At 62.0% G+C, this 18,643-nt stretch overlaps 2 protein-coding genes across 5 annotated transcripts in view; both read right to left on the reverse strand.

Annotated features, from left to right (window-relative positions):
• Positions 1-455: 455 nt before the first annotated feature.
• On the reverse strand, positions 456-14,046 carry SCARF2 (scavenger receptor class F member 2). Of its 4 annotated transcripts, none has more exons than XM_030915483.1 (11): positions 13,729-14,045; positions 7,727-7,785; positions 7,543-7,644; positions 6,817-7,336; positions 6,489-6,707; positions 6,229-6,357; positions 5,516-5,619; positions 5,322-5,439; positions 5,012-5,142; positions 3,280-3,432; positions 456-2,146 (listed from the first exon to the last, which is right to left on the reverse strand). In XM_030915483.1, the coding sequence occupies exons 1-11, from the start codon at positions 13,899-13,901 to the stop codon at positions 1,239-1,241; spliced, it is 2,616 nt and encodes an 871-aa protein (XP_030771343.1). In that variant the 5' UTR covers positions 13,902-14,045; the 3' UTR covers positions 456-1,238. The 4 variants fall into 4 exon arrangements, with proteins under 4 accessions (XP_030771343.1, XP_010367300.2, XP_030771344.1 ...); XM_010368998.2 differs by having other exon boundaries at positions 5,012-5,127; positions 13,729-14,044; XM_030915484.1 differs by lacking the exon at positions 3,280-3,432 and having other exon boundaries at positions 13,729-14,046.
• Positions 14,047-17,684: 3,638 nt separating this feature from the next.
• KLHL22 (kelch like family member 22) overlaps positions 17,685-18,643 on the reverse strand; it is a 54,036-nt gene continuing 53,077 nt past the window's right edge. Inside the window, exon 7 of the mRNA XM_010368997.2 lies at positions 17,685-18,607. Coding sequence (XP_010367299.1) covers positions 18,242-18,607 — 366 coding nt within the window. The 3' untranslated portion in view covers positions 17,685-18,241. The remainder of the gene's footprint in view (positions 18,608-18,643) is intronic.

An 18,643-nucleotide genomic window follows, 5' to 3' on the forward strand; every position in this document is an offset into this window, starting at 1 on the left:
AGGGCTCTGTGCAGCAGGAGAGCGGCTTGTTTGTGCTGGAGGAGGCCCGGCTGGAGTCGGCGCCCGCGGCCCCCTGGCCTCAGCCTCTGCACCCCCCGCAAGCTGCTACCAACAGCTCTGAGGCCCAAGTTTAACAGCAGCGGCCAGGGGAAATGCCCAGATCCGAGGCAGGCCCATCGCCTGTCCCTTTCAGTCAGGGACTCTGCCTGTCTGCCCCCACCCAGCTTTCCTCCCCGTGACCAGTCCAGGATGGGGCCGCATAAACTTGATAAACAAACGAGGCATGTGGGTTGACGCAACCCACTTCCACCATGGTCCCGGGAGACCCACGCCTGGGCTCCAGGGCTCCCCGCTGAGATAAGGGGTAGGGGAGAGTGCAGAACAGGTGGTCACATAAAGTTACTTCTGGGGGGCATCTTTGGCCGCAGCCTGCAAACAGGAAGTGATCAGAGCACGAGGGGAAAGGCATTTTATTAAGAAAGCTTTGGCCAAGCCCCTGCCGGGAGGAGCCCATCCTGGGGCACCGGCCGGGGTGGGAGCAGCCCTGCTGGGGGCCTATAAATACATCTCCTCAGGCCACTAGAGTCGCCCCTGGAGGTCCCGCGGCGTGTAGGGCAATGGGAGGCCATCAAAACCAGCTGACAGCTGAGGGGCTAGGGTTCCGGTTGCCAGGGAAGGGAAGGGGTGGGACGGACTAAGCCCCTGAGGAGCGGAGACCAGCCCTCCTCCCCAGGCTGGGGTCAACCAGATGCCCGGGAGCCCAGCCAGTGGAAGTAGCCCCGGGCTCTATTGGTAAGCCCAAAGGAGGGAGCCTCCAGCCAGAGGCACCAGGCCCTAGCCGGGGAGAGGCAGCCTGGGCAGAAGTGCTTCTGGCCTCAACCAATGAGAAGGTAGCCGCAACCAAGTTCACTCGTGGTAAGAGGCGGTCTTTAGGCGGAACCCTCCCATCTTTGGCCAATGAGACGCAGCCTGGTCGGAGCGCTCCATAACTTGGCCAATGGGGAGGGAGTGGCCCGCTAAGCGCCTGTCAGGCCTCGACCAACAGGATGGGCCCTTCCCGCCAGAGCACACTGCTCCAATCCAGGAGCCGCTGCAGGACCTGAGCCAATGAGACGCCTCCGCTAGCTACGCGGTGCTCGGCCAATAGGAGGCCGCCCGTGCCCAGGTGCGTGGGAGGCGTAGAGTGGCAGGCGGCGCTGCGAAGCTGAGGGAGCTGCGCGCAGAGGAGCCACAGCCTACTACAGGGTGGGCGCGCCCGCCCTGCCCAGCTCGCCCGCCGCCTCCCTGCTCTTCTTGCGCGGAGGCTTCTGGATGGGGGTCTTCTTCCGAGGCGTCTCGGGCGCGGGCACGTCGGTCGCCGCCTTCTCAGGCCCCGGGGTTTCTGTTGCTGGGGGCGCGCGGGCGGGCGAGGCTGGCGGCACCGAGCGCTTGGCTTTCTGTGGGGGCGCCGGCTTCTCCCTGGGGCCCTGCGCGCCCAAGGCCCCCTCGGCGCGGCCCAGGCTGCGAGTCTTGCCGCGCAGCTCCGCCGCCAACATGGAGGCAGCCTCGGGCGCGCTTCGCGGGGGACCGCCGGCGTCCGTGGGCTCCAAGAGGCTCGGGCCGCGGCCCCGCGCTCGGGCCCTGGGCGGCGAGGGCGCAGCGAGGGCCATCGCCTCCTCGGGCAGCCCGGGGGGCCGAGGCGTTGGGTCGCGGGTCCGGGGGCTGCCGTGCTCGACCGGCTGCGCCGATTTGTCGCTGGGCGTCCGTTTTCTCTTGCTGGGGCTGGGCGCGGCCTCTGGGCCTGGCGGCGGTGGTGACGGCGCACGGCCAGCTGCAGCGGCGCTGTGCCTGCCGTGGATCCAGGACACCTTAGGCTTGGTGGCGGGGTCAGGTGGAGGCGGTTTCCTGCGCTCGGGCGATGGCGACAGCGACAGGCCCCCAATCTCGCCCCGGGCCCGGGCCGGCCGGGCCTCGCGTCGGGCCACGCGCGCGTACAGAGCCCCGCCGGGCCCCTCCACGCTGGACGCCGACCGCTCGCTGTCGGAGGACGCGGGGAGGGGCATCGCCTCCTCGGTGGACGCTGGCGTGGTCAAGGGCACGGGGGACGGCGCCGGCGCCTCGACAGGAACAGTGGGGACTTCGGGGTCCCGGCTCTCCTCTGGTGCCTCTGGCAAGGGAAGAACAGGATGGTCACAGCCTTCAGTAATAGCTTTAGGGGTTCCAACCTCCAGGCGCAAACCTTCACCTTCCCTCCTCTATCCACGCCCTTGGCGCTGTGTCACCCTGGCATCCAGACGTGCCTGGCACAGAGCACCAACAGCACACGTAGTTCAGAGCCTCAGTCTGTGCGGCTGACTCTGAACTCAGGCTGTGCCAGGAGTGATGGGTGCATTCCCACGACTGAAGCCCAACCTTGGCCTGGCCTGGCAGCCCTGCCCCGACACCCCTCCAGCCTTGGGAGCCTGCGTCATCGAATTTGATGCTGGAACATCCCCACGGGGGTTCCATTATCCTTTTTAGAGATAAGGCTTCTAGCTGGGCGCGGTGGCTGACGCCTGTAATCCCAGCACTCTGGGAGGCTGAGAAGGGCGGATCACCTGAGGTCAGGAGATTGAGACCAGACTGGCCAACATGGTGAAACCCCGTCTCTACTAAAAATATGAAAATTAGCTGGGCGTGGTGGTGGGCTCCTGTAATCCCAGCTACTCGGGAGGCTGAGGCAAGAGAATTGCTTGAACCCAGCAGGCAGAGGTTGCAGTGAGTGGAGATCTCGCCTCTACACTCCAGTCTGGGTGACAGCCAGACTCCGTCTCAAAAAAAAAAAAAAAAAAAAAGCAAGCGATAAGGCTTCTGAGGTTCTGAGTTGGTCACCTGCCCAGGACATCTGGGGGCATGGTCAAGGGAGGAGACAGGGCAGAATCCCAGCCCGGCAGGTTCGTTTCTGCTATCTGTGAACGCAAGACTGCAGGTGAAGGTTGAAGGTGTACCCACATACTCTGTGGATCCCTTCCTCCTGTCTCCTCTGCCACCCCCTACCTAAGCCGGGAAACTTCTCTCTGCCTGCTTTCTCCCAGAAGCAACCTGGGCTGTGGCCTACCCATCTCCCCATACCTGTCTCCAGCACTGAACAGCAGAGTCCAGCTCTATGGCCTCAGCTCTGTGGCTAACCCTCAGGTACCAGCACGGCCAAGCCCTTCCTCTCCATGCTGCCTGCCCCCTCCTGTGGTCCGCCCAGAACACAGCTTTTCCATGGGAACATTTTGCTGGGCTGGAGTGATGCCCAAGCAGCGCCTTACTCACCCTCATGGGGTACACAGTACACAGGGCCTTCATCAGTGGTGTCAAACGAGGAGAAGGAGGCCCGAGAGGACCAGGATGGTGAGGGCTGCTCCAGCCCTGAGGGTGGCTCCAGGAAGCTGCAGTTGAGTGTGTTATCCAGCTCGTGGTGGGCCACTGGGGAAGGATGAGGCAGAGCTGCCAGGGGTCCACTCTGCCCCAGCCAGTGCCCTCATTAGCCCCTGCTGTCACAAATGTTGATGGGGTGACCAAGACCAGCCCTACTCTCGGACTGCAGGGGGCACAGGCAACTCAACAGGTAGAGTGACACTGGACCAGGACTGGAGAATGGGTAGAGGTGAACCCAGAGAAGAAACATGAGCAAAACGTGTTAAGGTGCAAGGCAAGTGTGTGCAGCCAGGGAGCTGGAAAAGGTTGGGCTGACATGTTGGGAAAAGGCCAGAAAGGTGGGAGACGGGGCTGAAGAAGACACCTGGCTGAGACAGGCCACCAAGGCCTCCAAGCTCTGTTTTAGGCCCTGCCTTGTGGGACTCAGGGGAGCCTTGGAGCACTTCTGAGCCCAAATGCGCAGTGGCAGGGCTGCATTTTTGGTTCAGCCCGTCTCAGCAAGCTGCACCCTAGGTCTGGCTTCCAGAGATGCAGACCCCACAACAGGTGGCCCCAGAAGCTGGCTAGCCTGGCCTCCATTCCAGAGAGGGATGTGGGGTCCACTCCCACACCTATGTCCCCAGATGCCATGCTGCTAGGTGGGCCAAGGGCTTTTCTTTTTTTTCTCCCTCCCTTTTCTTTTTCTTTCTTTTCCTTTCTTCTTCTTCTTCTTTTTTTTTTTTTAACAGAGTTTTGCTCTTGTTGCCCAGTCTGGAGTGCAATGGCACGATCTCAGCTCACTGTAACCTCTGCCTCCCAGGTTCAAGCGATTCTCTTGCCTCAGCCTCCGGAGTAGCTGGGATTACAGGCATGCACCACCACACCCGCCTAATTTTGTATTTTTAGTAGAGACAGGGTGTCTCCATGTTGGTCAGGCTGGTCTTGAACTCCCGACCTCAGGTGATCCACCCGCCTCGGCCTCCCAAAGTGCTGGGATTACAGGCGTGAACCACCGCGCCCAGCTTGGGCAAGGGGTTTTCTCTGCTGTTTCCTTCATCTCCCAAGGGTCTGAGCCCCTTCCCCTCCATCTTTAGAAATAAGTGGGAAAGAGAGGAAGAGAGGGTCCACCCAGGTGGGAGTCAGCACGGAGAGAAGCGGCACACCCCACCCCACCCCCCCATCCTGTTGGTGGGTGGGGACCAGCCTACCCACTTTCCAGGAGGATCTCTGGGTACTGCTGGGGATGTAGGCAGGAGGGCGGGTCCTCTCCTTGGGGCAGGGCACTCCCGTGCCCACGCATTCCCCCAGCAGCTCTGGCTGGGATATACAGCGTTCTCCTACAGACTGGGGGAGCCTGCAGCACCCAGATGTCCACACACCCCTGATGCGTCACTCTCAGGGCCAACGCTTCTGATGCACTCCCACATCAGCCCGCGCACCTAGGACTCCTGCCTTCCTACCTGGCCTCGCCCTCAGCAGCTGCCACACCTCTTACCTTCCCTCTGGTCGCACCTCCTCGCGCCCACGCACATCAACACTCAAGGTCCCCCATTTCCTCACTGAGATCTGGGCCCCCTCACACCCATTTCCCAGCAGCTTCCTGCGTCCAGAGGTGTTTCTCCCAGAGATCCCGCGCTGTCATCCTTACCTACGACTTTGGGTAGTTTCTGCCTGCGGAGTGGGATCCGGGGCAGCTTCATGCTGATGCGACTGAAGCGTCCGCATAGTCGGTGCGGCGCCTTCTTCCTCCCAAGCGACAGCTCCCTGCGGGGGCGGGGTCTGAGCGGAGGGCGGGGTCGGGGCGGGACCCAGGGGCGATTAGATCTCGGCCAGTGCGGAGCACAGAAGGGGCGGGGCCACGTCCGGGGCGGGGGCGGGGAAGAGCTGGATCTGGGTCCGGTGGCACCGAGAGGGTGTGGCCTGAACCCAGGCGAAAGCAGGGCAGTGTCTGGGCTTACCGGCGCGCAGGGTCCTTGCCGCGGCAAGCGCAGCAGCAGCCGAGCAGCGAGAGCAGCAGGCAGACGAGCAGGACGAGCAGCGCGCCCGCGCCCATCACACCCTTGCGCTGGTTGGTCTCTGTAGGGGATTATGGGGTCAGCGCGGTTTCTGGCACCCCCTGCATTCCTTAACGGGACGCCCCTCATCCACTTACCTAGGTGGCAGGCACCAGTGACCGGGTCGCACGAATCCTCGTGGCAGCTGCAGGCCTGAGCACAGTCCGCACCGTGGAGTCCGGGCGGGCACGTCACGTTACAGCTGCCAGGACATAGGGTCAAGGCAGGCTGCAGCCGCCCCCCTAGGATGCCCCCTACCCTCACCCCTCACCCGCGGCCAGGGCCCAGGGTCCAGGGTCCCAGAACCGGGCTCTCTCGAGCTCCATTCATTGTCTAGGGTTTGAAGCCCAGCCCTGCCCGTGGCACATATTGGGGTGGTGGATGTTTTGGAAACGAATGTTGCACAACCAGTTGGGGGGACCTGGGGGATAGGACCCGTGGTGGCCACGCAGCAGCGCCCACTGCTGGGGCTGACTTGGGTGGGTGGGAAGAGGGGCTGCTGAACCAGACCCTTGGCTGTAAGTGGAGGTCCATGCTCCTTCTATACCAGCTCGGGGTCACCTCAAGAGCCCACTGACACTGGCTGGACTGGTCACCAGATCCTGCGCTGAACGTGGGCTTCCCGACATAAGGGCAGGAAACTGCCCTCAAAGAGCCTACTGTCACCCCCTACCTGGGGTAAGGGACCAAGGCTGAGGTGATAACCCAGCCCAGGGTGGAAAGGCCACCTCGTCGACCCCTGAGGTCTGGCTGGACCCTCCTTTGTGGCAGATACAAGCCCCCCATCCCCTCCCGGTCCCAGCGCACTCACTGGGGCCCGTGGACGCCAGGACTGCACAGGCAGCGCCCCGACTGGAAGTCGCAGTGGCCGCTGCCGCAGTCGGTGCACACGAAGGCGCAGTCCTCGCCGTAAGTGCCATTGCTACACTTGGTCTCGCACCTTGGAAAGATGGGAGGAGGCGTCAGCAGAAATGGAAGCAAACGGACCACAGTGCCCTCGACAGAGGGCCTTCATGGGGGAGGCAGGGCAGGGGGCTGCGTGTCTGGGCAGACGGAAGCAGGGCAGCTCACCGGTCGCCGATCCAGCCCGCGTTGCAGCGCGTACACTTGCCAGTGACATGGTTACAGGCATGCCCGTCGCGGCACGGCGGACAGCGGTGGCTGCAGCCCTCGCCATAGAAACCGGTGGCGCAAGGCTGGTCGCACTTGGTTCCGTTCCAGCCGGGCTCACACGTCAAGCAGCGGCCCTCGGCCACCGTGCACGGCTGCTGGCCCTTACACTGGCCACACCTGGGGGAGGGGTCGGAGGCTAGGGAAGGCTGGGACCCGCCTCACCCCTGCCCCCATCGGCGGCCCGCCCTTCCACCGCCTCCCTCCCTGGCCGAGAGACCGCGCTTACCGGCGGCGACAGCCCAAGCCGTAGAAGCCGGCGGGGCACGGCTCGCGACAGTACTTGCCGCGGTAGCCCGGCTCGCAGGCACACGTGCCGTCCACAGGGTGGCAGCGGCCGCGGAAGCACTGGCAGTAGCGATCGCAGCGCGCGCCGAACGTACGCTCGCGGCACTGACAGCGGCCGCTCTGCTGCTCGCAGGGAGACGAGTTGCAGGCGCACTGGTTGTTGCAGCTGCGGCCCCACCAGCCTGCGTGGCACAGGCAGGCGCCGGTCTGTGGGTCGCAGCGCGACGTGGCGCTGCAGTAGCACGCGCTGGCGCACTGCGCGCCCCACCAGCCGGGCTCACAGCGGCACGCGCCGCTCCGCGGGTGGCACGTGCCATGCTGGCACTGGCACGCATGCTCGCAGCGCGCGCCCCAGCGCCGCGCGTGACAAGTACACTGGCCTGTCACGTCCTCGCACTGCCCGTGTGGGTGGCAGCTACACAGCTCCTTGCAGTCGGGGCCCCAGAACTGGCGCGGGCACTCTGCGGGGGAGGAGCGGAGGGGGTGGAAGGCCCCGGTGCTTGAGTAGGTGCCCCCAGCCAGCTGGAACCTGCCCGCGTCCCGCACTCCAGCCGCCACCTTTGGGGACCCGACCCGAAGACGATCCGACCCCGCCCCACCCTGGACCCCGCCCCATCTCTCCAGGATTCCGCCCCACCGACCAATACCGGCCCGACCCCACGCTCACTGGTGTCGCAGTTGGCACCGAAGTAGCCGTGGCGGCAGCGGCACTCGCCAGGCCTCACGCACACCTCGTTCTCCGAGCACGTGGAGTTGCCTTCGCACACCGCTGTGGACCAGACAGGCCAGAGCTGCTGCGCGTCCTAGCCCCGCCCCTGACCCCGCCCCAGGTACCCGGGAGGACCACTCACCAATCCCACACTCGTCCCCTTGCTGCCTCCAGCCTGCGCAGCACGTGGGCACCTGGGAGCTGCGAGCAGAGGGAGGACATCTGAGCCCAATGCCCCTTCCCCAGCCCCCATCTGCTTAGGGCTCCTCTGCAGCCTCCTCACAGACTCCCTGCCTCTGCATTTGTGCTCCTGTCCTAGTGGGGTGGTTACTGAGGTCCTGCCAGGCAATGTGTCTGGTGATGGAGGATTGCCACAAACAGACCTGACCGCCAAGAACTTTCCAGCCCAGAACCGCCACCCCATCTCACCTAACTCCTTTGTGTCTTCCTCCCACAGCCACTAGGCCTGAGAAAAGTGGCCTTGGAGTCCCAGGAAGGACCGCAGTGAGGTAGCAGCCAGGAAGAGGACCATGGGCCTCAGGACCTGCTCAAACATGAGGGTCTAGGGCATCCCTCCAAGTGGAGGGCCCGGCCTAATGAGTGTCACGGATCCAGATGTGATATGATGTGACATGACAAGAACAGAACTAGGACTGGCTGGGCCACAGGGACACACCTAGATGCCCCAACCCTGGGGCTGAGCTCCACTGGGGAGGGGCAGCCTCTGGGCAGGGGGGTGGAGAGTGGCATGTAGACACAGTGAGGTGACCACTTGGCAGAGGGGCTTCTGGAGGGAGGTGGGGTGAGGCCCACCCAGCCACTAGGGAAGGAGCAGGCACACGGGGAGTCCTCCATGTGCAGGAGGAAGGTCAAACTGTGGCAAAAGGGCTCAGGGACCAGGGTGGAGGAAGGAGCTACTAGAGCATCTGTTTATGCCTTTGTTGTTGTTTTTGAAACAGAGTCTCGCTCTGTTGCCCAGGCTGGAGTGCAGTGGCACGATCTCAGCTAACTGCAACTTCCACCTCCCAGGTTCAAGCAATTCTCCTGCCTCAACCTCCCTAGTAGTTGGGATTACAGGCGCGTGCCACCACACATGGCTAATTTTTGTATTTTTTTACTGGAGATGGGGTTTCGCCATTTTGGCCAGGCTGGTCTTGAACTTCTGACCTCAGGTGATCTGTCTGCCTCGGCCTCCCAAAGTGCTGGTATTACAGGCATAAGCCAGCGTGCCCGGCCTGTTTATGCTGATGGTCTTCTTCTTGTTCCATTTGATTTGGCTTTATAGAGTACACAATGCTACCTCAGTAGGTCCTTTCTACCCGCAGCACTTCAGGAGAGCACAACCTCTAAAACCCTGGGTAGATGGGGTATGTGAGCACAAAGGTTTGGAGGCCCTGCCTGAGTGAAGCCGTGATGGCTAGAGAGGATTCATAGGGGATGAGCTGGGGTTAGCCCACATTCAGGGGCAGAGGAGGCTGAGAAGGAGCAACCACCAAGGCTGCAGGATCCTAGGGTCCCAGCCGACCCAGAGCTTTGCCTCAATCCTAAAGGCACGTAACAGCCATTTGCACTTTAGAGAAAAGAAGCGTGCTTCTTCACAAGCAGGCTCGGATTCAGTATCTGAATTCAGAACCAGGATGTGGTGGTGGGGGGAGTTCGGAAGGAAGCCTGAAGACCCCAGTGGGATGGGACAGACTGGCTCCTCCACACCATGCATTTAAGGGATAGTACGTGCCTGGCACGCTCCTGCCCAGGCTGCAGAAGATGCCCCAACCATTCCCCAGTTAGACAGAATTTCACCCCCTGCACAGAGCACCTAGGCCTCGAGGCCCCTCCTGAACAAGGCTTGGTTCTCCTTCAGGCCAAAGATGGGACCTGGTGAACAGGACCATAAAATCCCAAACTTTGGGGAATCGGTTCAGTGTATTTTCCACGAATAAAACTGAAAACCAGAGACAGCAATACGAAGGCCTGGCTTTTCCTGGCCCCTGCCCCCATGTCTCCCCCCACCCAGCCCTGACCCAGGGAGCACCAAGGTGCCCAACTGCAGGGAGACCCAGGTCTGCTGGCCATCACCCACCCACTTGGGTCTGCTTCTGAACCGTGGTCACTGGATGGAGAGCCTCTGCAGGTGTCCCTCCTGTGAGGAGCTTTGCCAGGTAGCCTGCTAGAATTGCCCCGGAAGCACTAACCCCCTTCTGCCCTGGACATGCCGTTCTGTGGCTAGGAGCCTAATTTTAGGGCCACACTCAGCTGGGTTTGATGTCTGGGTTTGCCACTTGCTGTGTGACCTCAGGCATGGAGCTTAAGCTCTTTGAGCTTCAGGCTCCTTAGCTATATAGTAGGGCTCATGGGTTTGGTCCTACTGTAGGAAGATTAAGAGAGCCAAGATGTTTTTAGCCAGGCGTGTGGCATGTACCTATAGTCCCAGCTACTCAGGAAGCTGAGGCAAGAGGATCACTTGAGCCCAAGGAGTTTGAGGCTGCAGTGAGCTGTGACGGCACCACTGCTCTCCAGCCTGGGCAAGAGTGAAACCCTGTCTCAAAAAGAGAGATAGAGAAAGGGGGGGGGGAGGGAGGGGGAGAGAGACAGAGAGAGAGAGAGAAGAGAGAGAGAGAGAGAGAGAACCCAGACCTATGAAGTGGTTTGGCACATACTAAGCACAAAGGATCCTGAGGGCAGGCTGCAGTGCCTCTGAGTGCACTCAGTCATCCCTGGCTTAGTGGGCACCCAGGCCTAACACCAGCAGAGCTAATACCCACCAGCAAGACAGAGTCCATTTGGGTTCACTGAGGACAAGATGCTTTCCTTCTTGGAAGGGCTGGCAGAAAAGGCCAGGTGGTGGTGGCAAGCTGACTCTCTGAAGATCTTACAAAGATGGGTGGGAAAGATGGCCTGCTGCAGGGCCACTCCCATGTTTGCTCTGTAAGACCCTGAGGAGCCAAGCCATAGGCTGGGCCCAGGCCCCTCAGCAAGCAAGACATGCTGTAGGGAGGCCCAGTGCCGTGGCTCAAGCCTGTAATCCCAGCACTTTGGGAGGCCGAGATGGGTGGATCACAAGGTCAGGAGATCGAGACCATCCTGGCTAACATGGTGAAACCCCGTCTCTACTAAAAAATACAAAAAACTAGCCGGGCGAGGTGGTGGGTGCCTGTAGTCCCAGCTACTCAGCAGGCTGAGGCAGGAGAATGGCGTAAACCCGGGAGGCAGAGCTTGCAGTGAGCTGAGATCCCGCCACTGCACTCCAGCCTGGGTGAGAGAGCGAGACGCCTTCTCAAAAAAAAAAAAAAAAAAAAAGACATGCTGTAGGTTTCTCCCTCATAGAGCATTATTTCTTCTGTGATTCAAACCCACTGTGAGTTCTCACATCTTCAAGTTGGCTCATGGTGTCCATACCTATCCATGTTCTCCCCCAAATCCAGGCAGAAAAGCTTCTCTGCCTGCCACACCCTTGAGACCCCACACCTGCCTGGCCCTCCGCCTGCCCCGCCTGGACACTTCTCCTCTGGTTTCTGTCCCCATCCTCAGATTTCTCTTCTGTCCACACTAGCTCCCTCGGGAAGCTCACTGAACCCTGACAACACCTTGGACCCTCCAGCAGGGCTTGCCCCGTCAATGCTAGACTTGCAAATCCAACTGCCCAATAGAAGACGTCACCAGAGGGAGGCCTCATGGGCCTCATGCTCAACCAGCCCAAACCTGAACTCTTGACTTCCTTGCACCCTGAGTCTTCCCTGTCTCAGATAACCCCTACCTGTCCTTTCAGGCTGGGAGGCTGAGACCTGGAGAAGCATCTCTGGCTCCTCCTTCTTGTCTACACCAGATCCATTGAGAAAAAAGACGCTGAGCTCTAGCTTCTAAAGGACATCTAAAATGGGATCACTTCCCCTTCCCTATCGCACCCTTGTGACAGCCACCCTCCATCTCCCTGGGTTTTTGTAACTGGCCCCAGCTTCCACCCCCTGCCCCTCAGGGTGCGAAGTGTTTGCCACCTGGCAGCCAATCCTGGTCAGATCCCACCCTTTCTCTGTGCAAAGCCCCCAGGGGGTCCCATGGCCCTCAGAGGAAAAGTCCAAGTCTTCTGAGCAGTGGCAGCCCACAGTGGCCTGCCCACCCTCACTCTCTGGCAGCTCCTCCACCAGTCCCTCCTGGACTCTGCCCAGCCCCCTGGATCCTTCCTGTACTTCCACAGGCCCTCTGCCTTGGGAACCTTGCCCCAGACACTTACAGGGCCTCCATGCTCTCCTGCAGGCCTGTGCTCACTCACCACCTTCTCAGGGGGTCTCCCCAGACCACCCTAAAGGAAACAGCACTCCCCAACTCTACACCTCCCAGCTCTTGCTAGATGTCTAGACACACTTGCTTTTCTGGACTGTATGTCTTCTCTGCCACAAGGTCAGGGTCTCCACTGCAGCTTCCCTACACCAATACAGACCTGGCACACTGTAGGTGCATAGGATTTTACTGGCTCTGCACTCTCCTCTCCCCATCCTCCTGCCTCCCAGGAAAGGGAAGGGCTGATGGAAGCCTTGCAAGACGTGGGAGGGCAACAAAGACATATCCCAGACCCCAGGTGGGCAGTGCCCAGAGTGGCTGCCCTTCCCATCGACGCTTGCCACTCATGACCACAGCGATCCCCACTTAGCCCCATGAGGGGGTTGTGATCCCTAATCCCATTTTACAGAGGTGGAGACAGGCCCAGAGAGGTCAAACGACTTGCCCAGGTCCACACAGCTGGGTAGGGGTGGCACCAGGATCGGAACCCAAACCCGGGCTCTCGGTTCCTGGAGCAGGCGCTTCCTGGGAGGTCTGCAGACAAGGGGAGCGGGAGCAAAGGGCTCTCAGGCTCCGGACAGTTAGAGCCTGGCACCGGACCCCCATCCCTGGTCCCGGGCCTACGGGGCAAAGAGGATTGGAGTGAGTAGACAGAGCCCACGGCGATCGCGCCCTCCCCCTCTCCAGGCACCGCCCCGCCCGCCGCCGCCGCTGCATTCCTGGGGCCGGGGAGGCCCGGGAGTCGGCGGCGGCGGCGGCATCGATGCGAAGCAGATGGCGGGCCAGGCCAGCCCCCGCCCCGGAGGCGGGGCTCGCAGCGGGGAGGGGTCTGCGCGCCTCGGGACCAGAGTTCGGAAACCCCGCGCGGCCCCCTCGCAGCCCCTTGTCTGTGGCGCCGAGTCCCTGGACTTGGCTTGCCCGGGCTCCGTGGCCCAGGCGCCCCGACGCGACCCAGCTCGGAGCCCGGCGGCCGCCTCTGAGTCCCCAGTCCGCGCCAAGGCGCCCCCACACGCCCGCTCCTCACCCCTGCGTGGAGATGCCCTTGACCTTGCTGTGGCCTTTGGCCAGCCCACCGGCTCCCCTGATCCCAGCTCCCAACTCCTGGCGTCCGGGGATGGCTCTCTGTCCTCCGTGCAAGCTTCCTGGCTCGCCCCCCACTCGCCACCGGCCGGGCCTGTCCCCTGCCTGTCCCATATTGGCTTCCCCAGCCGGCGCCCCACCTTTGCGCGGCCACTTCTTGCACCCTGGTTGTCGCCACGGTTTCCATATCCTCCCGTCCCCTGTGCCTGTCATAGTCCTTCCACCTCCCGCTTCTGGTACACTTCGAGCGCGGGTTCCTCGACGCTCGCCTGGGTCACCACCCTCCCACCAGCGCCCGCTCTAAGACACGAGTCTGCCTTTCCAAGTCTGGCTTGCTCCAGGACCTCCCGGGCTAGCACTGCTCCTCCTCCCCGACCTTCCTTCTCACTCCCACTCCCGGCTCCAGTCGGACCAGTGCGGGGCTTTAGCACATGCAGTTCCTTTTGCTTGAATGCCCTTCCCCGGCATTTCCCGGTGGACTTAACAACTCGGCCAAGGGTCCCCTTTTTCAGGTCTTCCTGACATCCCGGACAATGCGTGTCATCCCCTAGGTGCCCACGGCACTCCGTCCTCCCCTCAGGTGACTTCTCGTCCAGGGTACCCTCGGATGCACTGTCGTGGCCCATGGCCGAGGCTGGGCCTGGAACGGAGTCGCGTTGGCAAGGGAGCCGAAGGGGCCCACATTTGGCGTAGGGAAGTTCCGGAAGCCCCCTTCCAATGCCGGGTGCCGCCACCCCACTGCCCCTAGCGTCCCTCTCGGCCCCCTCCCCCAGCCAGGCCGGCTCCTACCCCGGAGCACGGCACACGTTGCGGCCGCGAGGGTTCAGTTCCTGGGGCGCCACGGGGTCCGGCAGCATCCAGAGCAGCAGCAGCAGCAGCAGCGACGGCAGCAGAGGTGACGGCGGCCCCCCGGCTCCCCGGCGCCGCGCCGGCCCGGCCCCCCGGGGCCCTGCGCCCTCCATGAGGCGCGGGGCAGGCGCGGGGCGGGCACGGGCGCGGGTGCGGCCGCAGCAAGAGCGGCCGGAAGAGGAGTGCGAGGCCGGGCGGGGGGCGGCAGGAGGGGCGCCGGGCCGGGCAGGAAATTCCACATCGGCTCCCTGATCCCGGGCCAGCCGCGGCCGGCCAGGCGGCAGCGCCCGCCCCGCGCACCAGACCCCACCCTCCGGCCTAGCCACCGCCCCTCCGCGCAGCCCCCGCCCATTCGGCCGCTCGCAAACTTGGGGGCGAAGTTGGAGGAGGCCCGCCGAGCGCTGGGGGAGGGAGGGGCCGCCCGAGGAATCCCCGGTTCCCGCGCCTTTCCGTCCGCTCCCGAAACATCTACCAAAGCAGCCGCCCCTGCGCGCCCACTGCGTAGCCAGGCCCGGGACGGGAAGGCGGATGGGGGACACGGCCGCGACTTCGCAAGCCCACCCCCACCCCCAGCGCCTCGGAACCGGCCAAGGGAGTGAGGCCCTCAGACAGCCCAGGTCGAGGCCGAAAGCCAACTCCACAGCACCCCACCGCGAAGTCCTTGCAGTGCTGAGATGTGCGGTCAGCTCCCCCTGCGCACTCCTGCGCACTCAAAGCTCGCAAGGGGCGGACCGAGCAGGATGATTGAGGCCTGTGGTACACTGGGTCCGGACCCGAGGCCTGGGGGAAGGGGTCTCCGTAGGGACGGATGTGGGAGATGCGGAGGAGGTAGAATGGCCCGGCTGTGGACTGCGGTAGGAAGAAGTAGACAGAAGGAGACCCCCGGGATGGAAACCTTGCAATCCTAGTTGAGGAATGAAGGGGGCTCGGGGAGCCTGGGCGGTGGGTTCTGCTGGCTGTCGGATGTCCAGGAGAGGTTGGGGCTGGAGTGGGAACTCCTGCATCAGGCAAGGTGGGTAACAGCACAAAGCAGAGGGAAGGTATGGGAAGGGAGCAAGACAGAGGGACAGGCCCTAGGGAGCCAGTGGGGAAGCTGGACTTGGACTGGGAAGCAGCAGGGTGCAGGTCCCCGGGGGGCAACTGGGGCAGACCCACTCTCAGGTCCAAGGAGTTGGGAGGTTGGGCAGGGAGCACAAATGTCCCGTGTGTATCCCAGTCCTAGCAAGGATGTCTTTTGGGGACTTGAGAGCTGGCAGAAGGCCTGAGCAGGGAGAGGGCACCTGTGTTCTTTGGGGAGCAGGCCACATGCGGCCCACAGGCTCACTGAGGGAGGGCAGGCAGACTCTCTCCAGGTGTGGCCAGATAGCCATGAAAGGTGGGGCTGCAGAAGGGGACTTGGAGGAGGAGCCACTGGAAGGCCCAAGGCCACGGGCATCACCAGGCTGGTACAGGCAGAGAGTGGGATGGGGAAGAGCAGGCTCCTCACTCAGCACGAGGGAGGTGGGGTGGGCTGAAAGAGAAGTGGAACCAGTGTGGACACGATTGCAACAACTTGGGGACAAATAAACAGGCCAATCACTTCTGGGCAGCTCAGCCTGGGCACAGCCCTGACCTCCTCAGCAGTGCCCTCCCAGTGCTGGGGCCCCTCCCACGGAGGATCCAGATTACTGCTCCCAATAAAGGCCAGCAGAGGTCCCAGTGGCTGCAGGGTCTATCCCAGCCCAGCTCCTGGCTTTAGAGGCACTGACCCCCTGGGCTGGAGGGGACACTCACCTCAGCTGGATGGAGGTCATGAACAGGCATATCAAATTCCATCACCTTTCTCCTTCCCCCAGACCTGTTCCCACCCCCATGTGCCACCTCTGTACAGGAAGGGCACCACCTGGATGGTGCCCCCCAATCCCTCAGGACCTCCTAGATGTCTCAGATCTCTGCCCACCTCTGTCTGTCACCCAGAGTAGTCTTTTTAATCTCACATGTGGCTATCCACCAATGCTCTCAGGACAAGGATCGTCCCCAGCCTCACCTCATGACCCAGTGCATACATCCCTTGCAGTGGATGGCAACTCTGGGTGTCATGGGCAGAGCCCTCATTTGTCGCAGCCACCACTGCACCCCTAGGGGAAGACTGAGAAGTATGGGAGGAATGAAGGATCATCCACGTGGCACCAGGATGTAGAAGGAACCCACAGACAATTCACCACCACACAGGCAAACTGCTGGAGCCTGGAGACCTGGCCTGCTGGCTTTGGCCAGGATGACTGCCAGAAGGAAGTGGACCTTGAAGGCTGAGGAGGGTTTTGCATGAAAGCGGGGACCAGGAGCCTAGCCACACTGGAGAGCCCAAGTTGGGCTGCCTCAGCTCAGGGGTATGAGATGTAGCCCTTAGAAACCCAGCTGCGCCCCAAGGCCGACATTGGCAGGGCCAGGCTGCGCCCAATTCCAAGGCACTCTCCACTCCTCCCCAGGCTGTGCAGGACCTCAGTGAGCCCTTCCTGCTCCTGCAGACCAGAGGCCTCTTGCAAACCTGTGGCTGTGGCTGGTGGCTCAGGTGAGATGGTGCCAGCCAGCATGGTGTCAGAACACACTGGAGAGTGGTGGGGCATGTCTGGTGCTCCTTTCCAGAAACCTCTGAGGTCTGCAGGATCTACTGCCCTACCCTGCCAGGTGGTAGCAGAGATACAGGAAGTGCTGGGTCTGAGACCCACAGAGTGGGGTTCCTAGTCTGAACCCCACGCTCTTGCGCCTCACCCTCGGGAGAAGGGAGATGACACTGGAGTGTGTAGCCATCCTGCCCCACCGGGGCTCAACACCGGATCTGCTACCCTAAGGCGATGTCATGTTTCCTCAGGGGTACTCAGGGCCCAGGACAGTGAGGAAGGTCTTCAGGTCTCACACACACACCCACATACCACAGCCCTGGGGGCACAGGCCAACTCCAAGGGAGTTGCCTCTACCCTCAAGAATCCTTGGGGTATCCATTTAGGAGAGCCCAGAGTGACTGATGGTCCCCTCTCCCCATCCCCTCTCCTCCCATCAAGCAGCACACTGCCCCCTTCTCTTCCGGGACAGGATGCCAGCAAGAACACATGGCTGTCCCCATGCTCTGCCCAGTCAACTGGGAGAGGATGGGGCCTTGGCAACTTACAGCCCTGTCTGTGGGATGCTTCTGGGCACAAGGCCCATAGTAGGAGTCTGCAGGTGCAGACCCTGTGAGGGCATCTGGATGGAAGAAAGCTTCGTGTGGTGCAGCCCTGTGGTCAGGCTGGTGTGGACTCACAGCCCATCTATGCAGGGTGCAGGCTAAGCCTGGTGGTCTCAAGAGGGCAAGAAAAGCACTGGGACAGGTGAAAAGGGGAGGGTCCCAGCTGCTGTGCCAGTGTGGTCCTTGAGACTGGGTGTCTAAGGGTTACCTGGCAAACCTGTAGCACCTGCAGATTCCCTCCCCAGCACACTCAGCTTTAGGAGGTTGGGAGGAGCCAGGCACAGGCCAGAGGGGCCACCCTCCATGCCCCTGTGATGCTGCCCCGCTCCCAGGTGCTGAGGCTCTGGTTCCCTGACCCTCTCAGGCTGAGAGACTCCTAACTGGAGCTGAACTGAAACTCTGCGTGCTGCCCTGGTTGGGAGACAAGTTCCACACCAGAAAAGACACTCAAGTGGGCTGCACAACCACCTGTCACCAGACCAGGGCAAGTTCCAGCTTTCCCACTGACTGCCCTGTTAGCTTGTGGAGTTGACTGTGCTTCCCTCTCAGGCAGGGTCTTCTTAGTGCCACTTGGCTTCTAGCCTGGGCTTCCACAGCCTCCCAGATGGCGGCTCTGACCCCAGAAGCCACACTTCCCAGGGATGCAGCTTGGATGCACTGTGGAAAGGAACTGAGGCTGTGGCTACAGAAAAACCGTTAACACCTTCTGTAAGATGCTTTATTTCATTGATCAACAACATGGGGTCTGAAAACCCAGCGGGAGAGGTCTTTTTATCACAGAGTCAGTCCCAGGAGAGCTGATGCATCTCTGCTCCTCTGCCCCTCAGGAGCTCTCATCCTCCAACCCCAGCTGCTCCCACAGCCCCACCCCATTCACAGAAAGAGGGCTGCCACGTACCTCAGCCCCCCTGCCCAGGCTGTCAGCTCCCAGGTCCCTTTGGATAAGGACTGATCTAGGCAGGGAGGAGAGAGAAGGCCAATCCCTCCAGGGCTCACTGAGGAAGACCAAAGCCTTTCAGAAGCATTTCCTGCTGTGACGTAATCCACAGGCCGGGATCTGCATGGCCCTGAGATGCCTGTGGCAGGCTGGCCAAGGGGCTGGTGTGAAGAAAGAGGGCAGGGCCCCCAAGCTGTGGCCAACAGGGCAGGCGGCCCTGCCCTGGAGTAAAGTGCTGTGGCCTAGGCTGCATGGGTTTCACTGCCCTGCAGCCCCAGCCTCCCTTCCCTCTGACACCAGGCACGGGAAGCCTAGTCCTCACTGGAGTTGTCAAACTCCTCCCAGTCAGACACACTCATCACCTCAGAGGCAAAGTCCGGGTCGGCCTGGCTGCGGTCAGGGGTACCGCGGGGCGGCTCAAGGAGCAGGGAGCGAGGCAAGGTGAGCACACAGGCCGCCAGGCCTGAGATGGAGTTGTCCAGCTGGGGCCCCTCCTCCCAGCAGTCCTTCTCCACATCGTAAATGTGCACGTAGCCCGTGCGGCTGCCACGGTTGTGTGAGCGGCCACCTAGCACATAGATCCTGTTGTCCAGCACGGCAATGCCAGGCTCACCATGCCCAGCAGGGAGTGGGCAGACGGAAGACCACTGTCCAGACGTGCAGCTGTAGCAGGCCACCTGCAAAGCCAAGGCCAGAATAAAGCCCAGCACCTG

This window comes from Rhinopithecus roxellana, chromosome 13 (genome assembly GCF_007565055.1).
Source record: "Rhinopithecus roxellana isolate Shanxi Qingling chromosome 13, ASM756505v1, whole genome shotgun sequence".
NCBI classification, from domain to species: domain Eukaryota; kingdom Metazoa; phylum Chordata; class Mammalia; order Primates; family Cercopithecidae; genus Rhinopithecus; species Rhinopithecus roxellana.

Excerpts from the sequence above, each read along its gene's own strand:
- SCARF2 (XM_030915483.1), bottom strand. The coding sequence starts at position 13,901 with ATGGAGGGCGCAGGGCCCCGGGGGGCCGGGCCGGCGCGGCGCCGGGGA. Across the intron at positions 7,337-7,542 it reads CGGTGCCAACTGCGACACCA|AGTGCCCGCGCCAGTTCTGG; the intron begins GTGAGCGTGGGG and ends CCTCCCCCGCAG. Across the intron at positions 5,620-6,228 it reads CCTGGCGTCCACGGGCCCCA|CTGTAACGTGACGTGCCCGC; the intron begins GTGAGTGCGCTG and ends ATGTCCTGGCAG.